Raw genomic sequence first — 9,817 nt, 5'->3', positions numbered from 1 at the left:
TTGGGTTGGGGCGACAATTAGAGACCAAGTGTTGCTTTCCCCAGCATTCGGCTACTCAGAAGCCACAACGGGAATCTTCTCATAACTAGGGCTGAGGCGCCCAACACATAAGTTAACGCGGGGAAGCAGAAGGTAAGTTGATGCGAGGAATCGAAAGGCCACGAGGACTTCTCTCCGCCCCGGCTCCGGCCCAGGCCCCGCCCCGCCGCCGAGGTCCCGCCCCCACATGCCCCGCCTCCTCCGCTTCCCAGTCGGCTTCGCGAGTCCCGCGCGCACTGGAGATGGCGGCCGCGGTGGGAAGGTTTCTCCGGGCCTCGGTGAGTGGCTGCAGACAGGGGACAGGCGCGGAGACACTGCAGTGGCACCGAGAACGTAGCTCCCAAGCAGGATCCTGCTCTCTGCCGTCTGGGGGCCTTTCGCCCTTCTTGGAGGGCACCAGCGGGTAACGGACCCCAGAGGCCTCTCCTCTAGGGAATGTGCCTGCGCAGAATCATCCTACCCCCGCCTCCTCCTAGCTGTCCCCTCTTCTAATCCCTCCTCACCCAGGAGTCGCGGGTCCCCAGGCCTTTTTCCACCTGAGCACCTGGTTCCGGAGGCAGGCGACCTGGGCTCTGTTCCCTGTTCTGTAGCCTACTCTGTGACCTTGGACTGACTTTCCGAACCTCAGTTTGCTACCCTTCCTTACCTTAAGATAGAAAGAGTGATGGCCTACATCAGGGCGTTGCTGTGAGCATCCACTCGATGCTGGATGGAAACCAAAGTGGTAAAGTACCAAGTGCTAAAGTGCAAAAGGTACTTCCCTTCTCCCACCCCAGGTCTGTCCCCACGCTTCTCAGGCAAAGCCTAGTTCCTTCTTGGTACCCACCCTCCCCTTTCTCCTGGCGGGGTTCAACGCAGGCTCCTTCTTCCTGAGTCATGCTAGACACTGTAGTTGAGCACACAATTCCCTTGAGCCCTGTACACACTTTGCCGGAGCCTGAACTTTGCTCTGCTTGTTTGCTTATCTGTGAGGCCTTGTCTTTTCTGGGAAAACCTTGACGCGGTAGAAATTGCTTAGCAGATCGTGCTGGTAAAAGGCTTAAATACACAGAGCATGGCCAAGTCCTCTTGGTTTTTGGACCCTCTGTTGTTCTTAAGAGCATGGCGTCTTTACGGTCTTATAATTCCCCTCTGCCTTGCAAGATTTTAAACAAATTATTTATATACTTTTAAAATAAAAGTTATATCTATATAAGATGTACAACGTGATGATTCCATATACATAATGAAATGATTACGACCGTCAAACTAACATATCCCTTCACATAATTCCCTTTTTTGTGTGTGATGAGTGTGCCTGAAATCTATTCTCTTAGAAAATTCCCAGGGTTCAATATAGTATTATTAAGTATAGTCATCATACCCCTCTACATTAGATCTCTAGACTTATTCATTTTGCATAACTGCAACCTTGTACCCTTTTACCAACATCTCCCCATTCTCCTCTTGCAGTCTTGAAGGAGAAGGAGGCAGAAGAGAATGTTAGGAACATGAAGATTCAGGGGTGCCTGGGTGGCTCAGTTGGTTAAGTGTCCGACTCTTGGTTTTAGCTCAGGTCGTGATCTCACAGTTTGTGAGTTCCAGCCCCACATTGGGCTCTGCCGTGATGGTGTGGAGCCTGCTTGGGATTTTCTCTCTCTCTCTCTCTCTCTCTCTCTCTCTGCCCCTCCTCTGCTCATTCTCGCTCTCTCTCGAAAAAAAAAAAGAACATGGAGATTCAGTCTATGCTCTTAGAGTTTTGGGTTTGATATTTGGTTCACAGGAACAAGGATAGCTGAGCCCACCAATGGCCTGATGCCCTTTCAGCAGGGCCAGCCTTCAGCTACCATTCTGGGGCTACTTCCTAATATAAAGTGTTTCTCTTTCCAGGTTGCCCGACATGTGAGTGCTATTCCTTGGGGTATCTCTGCCTCTGCAGCCCTTCGACCTGCTGCTTCCCGAAGAACATGCTTAACAAACGTATTGTGGTCTGGTTCTGCTCAAGCAAAATTGGCTTTTAGCACCAGTAAGTGTTAATGCCTTGGGTTGACCCTAGAATGAAAACAGGAATCCTCATCTCAGGACAAGGGTTCTGAACCCTGTCTATGCGTTGGGCTCACTGGGGAAGATTTTTTTTTTTTTTAAATGTTTATTTATTTTTGAGACAGAGAAAGACAGAGAGCGAACGGGGGAGGGTCAGAGAGAGGGAGACACAGAATCTGAAGCAGGCTCCAGGCTCTGAGCTGTCAGCACAGAGCTCAGTGCGGGGCTCGAACTCACGGACTGTGAGATCATGACCTGAGCCGAAGTCAGATGCTTAACTGACTGAGCTACCCAGGCGCCCCGCGAAGATTTTGAAAACATACCACTGTCCAATCCCACTACAGACAAATTAAGTCAATCTCTGAGGTGTGAGACTGGGACATTTTTTTTTTTAATGGAAATGTAGTTGATATGACAATATTATTAGTTTCAGGTGTACAACGTAGCGATTCAAGATTTATATACATTAGGTGGTGATCACCATGATAAACCTAGTTATAGGCTGTCACCATACAAAGTTGTTACGGTATTATTAACTGTCTTCACTGTGCTGTGCATGGCACTCCACCCCTGTCTGTCCGTTTGTAACTGGAAGTTCCTACCTTTTAATCCCCTTATCAGTATATTTTAGAAGCTCTCCAGGTAATTGTGATGTCCAGTCAAAATTGAGAATTGCTGAGGCAGACAGCCCTTGTGTCACATTACCATTTTGGTCATCAGAGGTTTTAATCCTCTGTGTTGAGGAACATGGAGGGAGCGAGGTGGTACTCAGATACCTCTGGGCCTCGCTGTGTATAAGGGGATGTGAGGTAACCGGAAGTGGCCAACAGCCTATCGGAACCAAGGCTTTTGGATTCAGACCGGTGTGCTAGTCCTAGCTGGCCACATGAGAGCATGGACTCCTCCACGACCTGAGTAAAACAAGGCTATTTCTTGAGATTTACACTCCCATTTTCTAGAATGTGGGTTTTGCTAAGATGAGCCTCACATAATGAGTGATATTTGAAAATACCTCCTTTAAATTTGTCCCACCTTGTAAAAAGCACGTGCCACATGTAATCGCCTGAGAAATATACTTCAGCAAAACCTTTGCTAATTTTACTACCCTGGAGCTTTAGAAAAAATTTCTAGTAATTTGATGCCCCGCATATAAAACTTTCCTTGTCCCCTGTCCCAGACCCACTCGAGCGGCCCCCACCGTTTCTGAAGCCTGGGTATTTTGACACTTTGCGGCAAGTTGCCAGTGGAAGCAAGTCCTCTCTAGTTCTGACACATCTCTCGTACCCTTTCCTTCCTTCCTGTCCTCTCAGGCACACCCCTCCTGTCCATACCTCTCATTTAGATAACTGCAACGCCCTCCTACCATCAGTCTCCCTTCCTCCTGCTCCCCTTACCCTCCCCTGCCAGACTAACCCTCCCAAGAAGAGTTGACTCATTCTCCATCTCCTGCGTGTAAACCTCCTGCGTGAAACCTCCAGTGAGGACTCTGTCTTTTTTTTTTTTTTTTTTTAAGAACAAACTCTAGCCTGATATTTCAGGGCTGTCACAGCCTGGCTTTCAGTCATTCTTGCTTTGTCTCTCACACTTCCTTCCACACACCTGCTCTCTCTGTTCTTTGTTTGTTTAATGTTTTTTATTTTTAAGAGAGAGAACGCACACACGAACCGGGGAGGGGCAGAGAGAGGGAGACAGAATGCAAAACAGGCTCCAGGCTCTGAGCTGTCCGCACGGAGCCCGATGTGGGGCTCGAACCCACGAACCACAAGATCATGACCTGAGCTAAAGTCGGATGCTTAACCGACTAAGCCACCCAGGCGTTCCTGCTCTCTCTGTTGTAATCAAACTGTGCCACGGGCTGTTCCCCACACTTGCCCAGTTCCCTCCTCCATGCCATTTGCCCTGTCCCACGTGGCCTTGGCAAAATCTAAACCATATTTAGAATCCATGTCCGGGCTCATGTCTTCCTCAGTTCTGTCTTAATGCCATCCCCACCATCTCTGGCGTCATCTTGTTCATCTTTTTAGTTCCCATAGTACTTTGAATTGAATTTGCATACAGTCTAGACTACAGAAGGTGGGGGGGAAATTCCCTAAGATGTACAGTTGAACTGAACCTTTTAATTTATATACTACTAATTAATTACTGTGAGAGATTTGCATAAAGTCAAGTAGGTGCGTGAATAAGCAGATGATGAACTGTACGTGCGTGTGGGCTTCCTTCAGGTTCTTCGTACCATGCTCCTGCCGTCACCCAGCACGCACCCTATTTTAAGGGCACTGCCGTTGTCAACGGAGAGTTCAAAGACCTAAGCCTTGATGACTTTAAGGGGAAATATTTGGTGCTTTTCTTCTATCCTTTGGACTTGTAAGTATAATTTCTGTGATGCTTGATGTCATTCTGAGAGCAAGCAAAGGTCCCTGCTTCCCCCTGACATTTCCTATCTCTGGTTTGCTCTTCTGGTCAAGGGAAGGGTTCTTCGGGTTGTTTATCGCCAGTGGCCTTGCTGAGTACAGCTTGCAGCTGCAGCTAATCTGATACCTGTGGAGGATGAGGTGGCATTCTTAGTGGGGTTGGGTTTTGATATGGCTGTTTTCTGTACTCCAGAGCAGTGGTTTCTGTAAGCCAGTCTGTCTGTAAGGAAGCTTTCATTGGCCTGGAGGAAAATGAGAAAAGTAAAGATAGTAATAAAATGAGTTTTCTCATAAAGTTATTTATTTTGGGGGGCGCCTGGGTGGCTCAGTCGGTTAAGCGTCCGACTTCAGCCAGGTCACAATCTCGCGGTCCGTGAGTTCGAGCCCCGTGTCAGGCTCTGTGCTGATAGCTCAGAGCCTGGAGTCCGTTTCGGATTCTGTGTCTCCCTCTCTCTGACCCTCCCCCGTTTATGCTCTGTCTCTCTCTGTCTCAAAAATAAATAAAGGTTAAAAAAAAAAATTAAAAATAAATAAATAAAGTTATTTATTTTTTTCTTTATTCTTAGAATATGCCTCTTTTCCCCTGCCCACCCCCATTTTTTGATATGATTTTTTTTTTTAATGTTTGAGAGAGAGAGAGGGTGAGCGCGTGCTTGCAAGCAGGTAAGGGGCAGGTAGAGAGGGCAACAGAGGATCCAAAGCAGGCTCTGTGCTGACAGCAGAGAGCCTGATGTGGGCTCGAACTCACGAACCATGACATCATAACCTGAACCAAAGTCAGCTCCTTGACTGACTGAGCCACCCAGGCATCCCTTGTGATATGATTCTTCAATAGAAAGGGAAGTCCATTGAGGGTGGTTAACCATTTTTGCTTTTTTCACCTATAAGCAAGTGGAACTAGTCTTTAGACTACGTATCGTTTAAATTCTAAATCCTTGTTTTTAAATTCTCTGATGGGAATTGCTTCCCTTTTTTTCTAGCACCTTTGTGTGTCCTACCGAAATTGTTGCTTTTAGCGACAAAGCCAATGAGTTTCACGATGTGAACTGTGAAGTTGTTGCAGTTTCGGTGGATTCCCACTTCACCCATCTTGCCTGGATAAACACACCAAGGAAGGTATAGACCTCAGTTACCCTACCTTTGCAGTTAGCTTCCTAAAAACTGGAAAGATCCCATGAAAGACTAGCCTAGAAGTTGTTAGAGCATGATTAGTCTGAAATAGGCGTTCATAGGTCCTAAACTCCTGGCAAATTCTGTTAAACTCTGGCCATATCTCCCTCCACATTGCCTGGATTTACTGCCCACCACTTGTGTGTTTTCCAGGGTACAAACAGTAACAGAGACCAGTCTCAGCAGAGCGGGGCAGAACCAGCTGGGCATGGCTGCCTCCTCTCTGACCTGTACCTTATACATCCCACATACCCGGCCTGGCTTGTGGGACGGTGGTTAATAATTTCACTCTTTTGCATGATCATTGTTCCTGCCTGAAAAGTTGCTTGGGAGAATCAAAATTTCTAGCTGTGTTCCCAGCCTATCAATACCAAATTATTCAAAGTCTTTATTACTCTTCCATTTTTATGCTATAGAAATTAATCTTCAAGTAAGAGAATACTTCAAGAATTAGGAAAAGAAAGTTTTACAGTATTAGCTGGGTTTAAATCCTGCCTCTGTCCCTTTCTAGCTGTGACCTGGAACAAGTTACCTAACCTTTGTGTGCCTCCAGTTTCCTTACCTGTAAAAAGGTGATTATCATGGTATCTGCTCCAGGATGGTTGGGAGGAGGAAGTGAGTTAACAGAAAGAGCTTAGAGCAGCACTCGGCCTGCTGTCGGTGCTCAGTCCCGCTGCCTGCTGCCATTCTTGTTGGCCTCAGACATCATGTTACCTGGCTGAGACAGTGTAACAGCCTGTCGCGTTTGCATTTTTATTAGAATGGCGGTCTGGGCCACATGAACATCGCACTCTTGTCAGACTTGACTAAACAGATTTCCCGAGACTACGGCGTGCTGTTAGAAGGCCCTGGTATTGCTCTAAGGTAAGATCCTGTTCCTTATGAACTTAAACTTTGTTTTTCGCGTTTAGCATCATCTCACTTCTTAGGGGATTTGTAGAGACCTTGATAAAGCGCTTTGAAGACCAGAAAGCCTTCATTCACCTTTACTTAGCTTTAGTAGCGCCAGTGAGTGCCTGCTGCGAGGGTTGGCAGAGGCTTTCAGAATGGCTGTGATAGACCCGCCCCCTGCAGCACCCTGAGTGTTGATGGTCACACTGCTGCACTTGCCCTAACCACCTGGGAGCCGCTTTCATGGTGGGGGGTAGGGGGTGCACTCCTGGCGTGTTTGGGGAAGGGGAGACCAGCAGCCCGTAGGAGTCAGGAAGCTGGCGTGGGTGAGATCTTATTCAAGCCCGAGTCAGACCAGAGTTTGAATTTTGTTTTTTAACTCAGCTATTTAACAGCTGTAGGACTTTGGGAAAGTTAATGTAACCTCTCTGAGTCCTACTTTTCCTGTCACTGAACTGAAAATGTACCTCCCAGGTTGGTTGGGAGGGCTAAATAAGGGGAGGCAGCCAAAGTTTACAGCACAGGTTCTGGTAGCTGTGAAGACCTTTGTCCCAGAATGTCATTTCTGTCCTCATGCTTTCAGTAGTTAGAGCTTCATTCCTTTGAGTGTTGAAGCTTTCCTTCTCTAACAGTCCTATATGCAGGAATGCAGGCTTCCTGCCGGAGGGGGGGGGGGTGGGCAGAGAATAAGAACTGAGGCCTTAGAATGGCATCTTGATGACCACTGAGTGAAGAGGGTTGGGCAGAACTTCACCTCCAGGAAGCCGATGAGGACCTCACTGGGATGCACCTTGCAGTTTTGCTGGGGCTGGTTGGAACCTACTCACCTGCTCTGTCTTGGTACCTCACTCTTCTCTGGCCCACTTTCCTTTTGGGTCATCCCTGGGATTTTAGTTCTCCACCTTGGAGCTTAGGCCTTTTTTACTCCAGGCAGAGTCTGTCTTTCTTTAATAAACTAAAGCCTGGCTTTGGCAAAGTTGGCTAGGGAAGGAGAAAAAGAGTGCTGGCTTTTTCCTCCCAGGATCCCCTTCCCTGTCGGGTCTTGCTGGTGTTGCCGTTACTTCCCTGCTAGTTTCACCATTAGGATTGACAAGGGAGGGTAACCGAGTCTGGTTTGTAAGATGAGGCTTTCTTTCTGGAGTCTGTGGGCCCTGCTCCGTCCTCGCTCTGCACCTGCACCTGCACCATGGACTCCAGCTTGGCTCCTCTCTCTTGAGCATGCGCCAGGACCGCTGAAAGCCTCAAAGCCCAGATCCCCAAGAGCCGGGCCCAGGGAGGAAGAAGCACCATTTTACCTTGCTGTTTTCTCTTACTTGCTTCTTCCCTGAACGATTAACACTTGGAATGCCACACCCTTTTAAGATGGGCTGTTAAAACCTGTGGTTTAAACATATCTGCATATGTCATAGTAACACCAACACTTGTACAGAAGATGAACACAGACTTTGGTTTTTCCTTTAGATTTCTGCCCTGAGGCCTTACTTAAGGCCATTAAATTCTTTCTGCAAAGATTTCCCCTGGGATTTTCCACCATTTCCCCAAGAATTCACTCATTTCATAAGTATTTACTGAATATAGATAAAACACATCTCTGTCTTTTCCCTTTGCCTATGGTTTCTTGCCAAGGTTTGATACGGCAGCTCAAAGAACACCTGCTAAATATCACTAATAAGTGAAAGAAGTCTTTGCTCTCCGTGACTTTTAGACTCTGTGTGACAGTCCAGTCCCATTTGCAAAGGTGACTACCTGCTTTCCATGTTGTCCTGGTCCAGTCACACCTTTGTTAAGGCATCTCATCAATAGGAGATGATCAGCTTTTTATATAACAATGAAAACACCATGTTTAAGCATATGATTGAATTTAATAAATGCTTTATTGATGAGAATTAAAGACAAAAGTGGGTAGAAGTTAGACTTTCTAGTTCTCTCTACAACATTCTGCCGAAGTACTAATGAGCACAAATTCTGATGCAGAGGTCTCTTCATAATTGACCCCAATGGAGTCATCAAGCATTTGAGTGTCAATGATCTCCCTGTGGGCCGAAGTGTGGAAGAGACCCTCCGTTTGGTGAAGGCATTCCAGTTTGTGGAAACCCATGGAGAAGTCTGCCCAGCAAACTGGACCCCGGATTCTCCTACAGTAGGTTTCTTTTCCAAAAGCAATGAGGTCCCAGCATAAGGATCCCAGGTCCTTATTGCCTCAAGAGATGCTGGCCTGGAGCACCCACAAAAGAACCCACCCTTGGTGCCAGGGTGCAGATAGTGTGCAAATGGGTGAGGCTGCCGCGGGGTGGGGGTTGGGGTGGGATCAGGGATCAGGCAGGCTGTTAAAACAATGTTCATCCATGCATTTTAAAGGAAACAGACCACACTTTAAAAAGTAAGAGAACTTTGGGTTAAAAACTGAGCTTTCAACTCACTTTTGAGACTGTTATCTTAAAGGCAGTTACCTGATTAAATGTTTTTGTACTTTCAGATCAAGCCACATCCAGCTGCTTCCAAAGAGTACTTTGAGAAGGTAAATCAGTAGGTCATCCATCCCCTGCGTACCTGCAGCTTCTCCCATCAGAAAGAACCACATTTGGACTCACCTATTAGCATTTCAAAGATGATGATTTCTAGAAGACAAAAAAACAATTATGTTTGCATTCATAAATAATACTCTGAATGTTTTCTTTTTGTAACATTGGCTAAGGCTTTTTTAAATGTACTCACACATACAAAGCGTCCTTTATTGGTAACCTCTTGGTGGCTAGTTTATAGAATTTGCTAGTTCACCTATTCCTTCGATTGTGTCTTCAATGGGAAGAGCAAACACTCTTCTTTCTCAGCCTTACTCGAACTTTTCTGTGCAGCAGAGAAGTCAAACGAGCCCCCAAAGCTTCTGATCAAGGGTCCTGAAATTTTCTTCTTGGATTTGTTTGTACTAAACTGAATTTTCTTTTCAGGTAACAAAGATCATAGTTTGAAGGTGTTAATGTCAGCAGTCTGCTTTAACTCTTGCAGTGGACGTATATGTACTTGAAACAAATGTGAATCATGTTTTTAAAAAAACACAGTGACAAATGACTTAAGCGATCATGCATGTTTCTCTTCCCTGAGATTAAAATAGTTATTTTACTTATTTGCTAGCTGACATAGTGTCCACAAATATTGTAGATATTGATTGGGCGTAATTATAAAGCATATTTATTGAATCCAGTAATTGCATTTTGAAATCATTGTAATTATTTTCTTTTCTGAAGTGCTCAATGTAAAGTACATAATAAACATATTTTAAAATA

At 46.0% G+C, this 9,817-nt stretch overlaps 1 protein-coding gene across 1 annotated transcript; it reads left to right on the top strand.

Annotated features, from left to right (window-relative positions):
- The first annotated feature begins 239 nt into the window (after nucleotides 1-239).
- PRDX3 (peroxiredoxin 3) lies at nucleotides 240-9,817 on the top strand. The gene is made up of 7 exons (XM_047073519.1): nucleotides 240-317; nucleotides 1,909-2,044; nucleotides 4,284-4,425; nucleotides 5,453-5,588; nucleotides 6,403-6,506; nucleotides 8,508-8,673; nucleotides 9,010-9,817. Exons 1-7 carry the CDS (start codon nucleotides 282-284, stop codon nucleotides 9,061-9,063), a joined length of 774 nt encoding a protein of 257 aa, XP_046929475.1. The 5' UTR covers nucleotides 240-281; the 3' UTR covers nucleotides 9,064-9,817.

This window comes from Lynx rufus, unplaced genomic scaffold, assembly GCF_022079265.1.
Source record: "Lynx rufus isolate CCGP_SWC_20201006 ecotype Redwood Valley unplaced genomic scaffold, mLynRuf1.p SCAF_11, whole genome shotgun sequence".
NCBI classification, from domain to species: domain Eukaryota; kingdom Metazoa; phylum Chordata; class Mammalia; order Carnivora; family Felidae; genus Lynx; species Lynx rufus.
The sequence above is the reverse complement of the archived record's forward strand: the minus strand, read 5'-3'. Positions and strand labels throughout refer to the sequence as shown.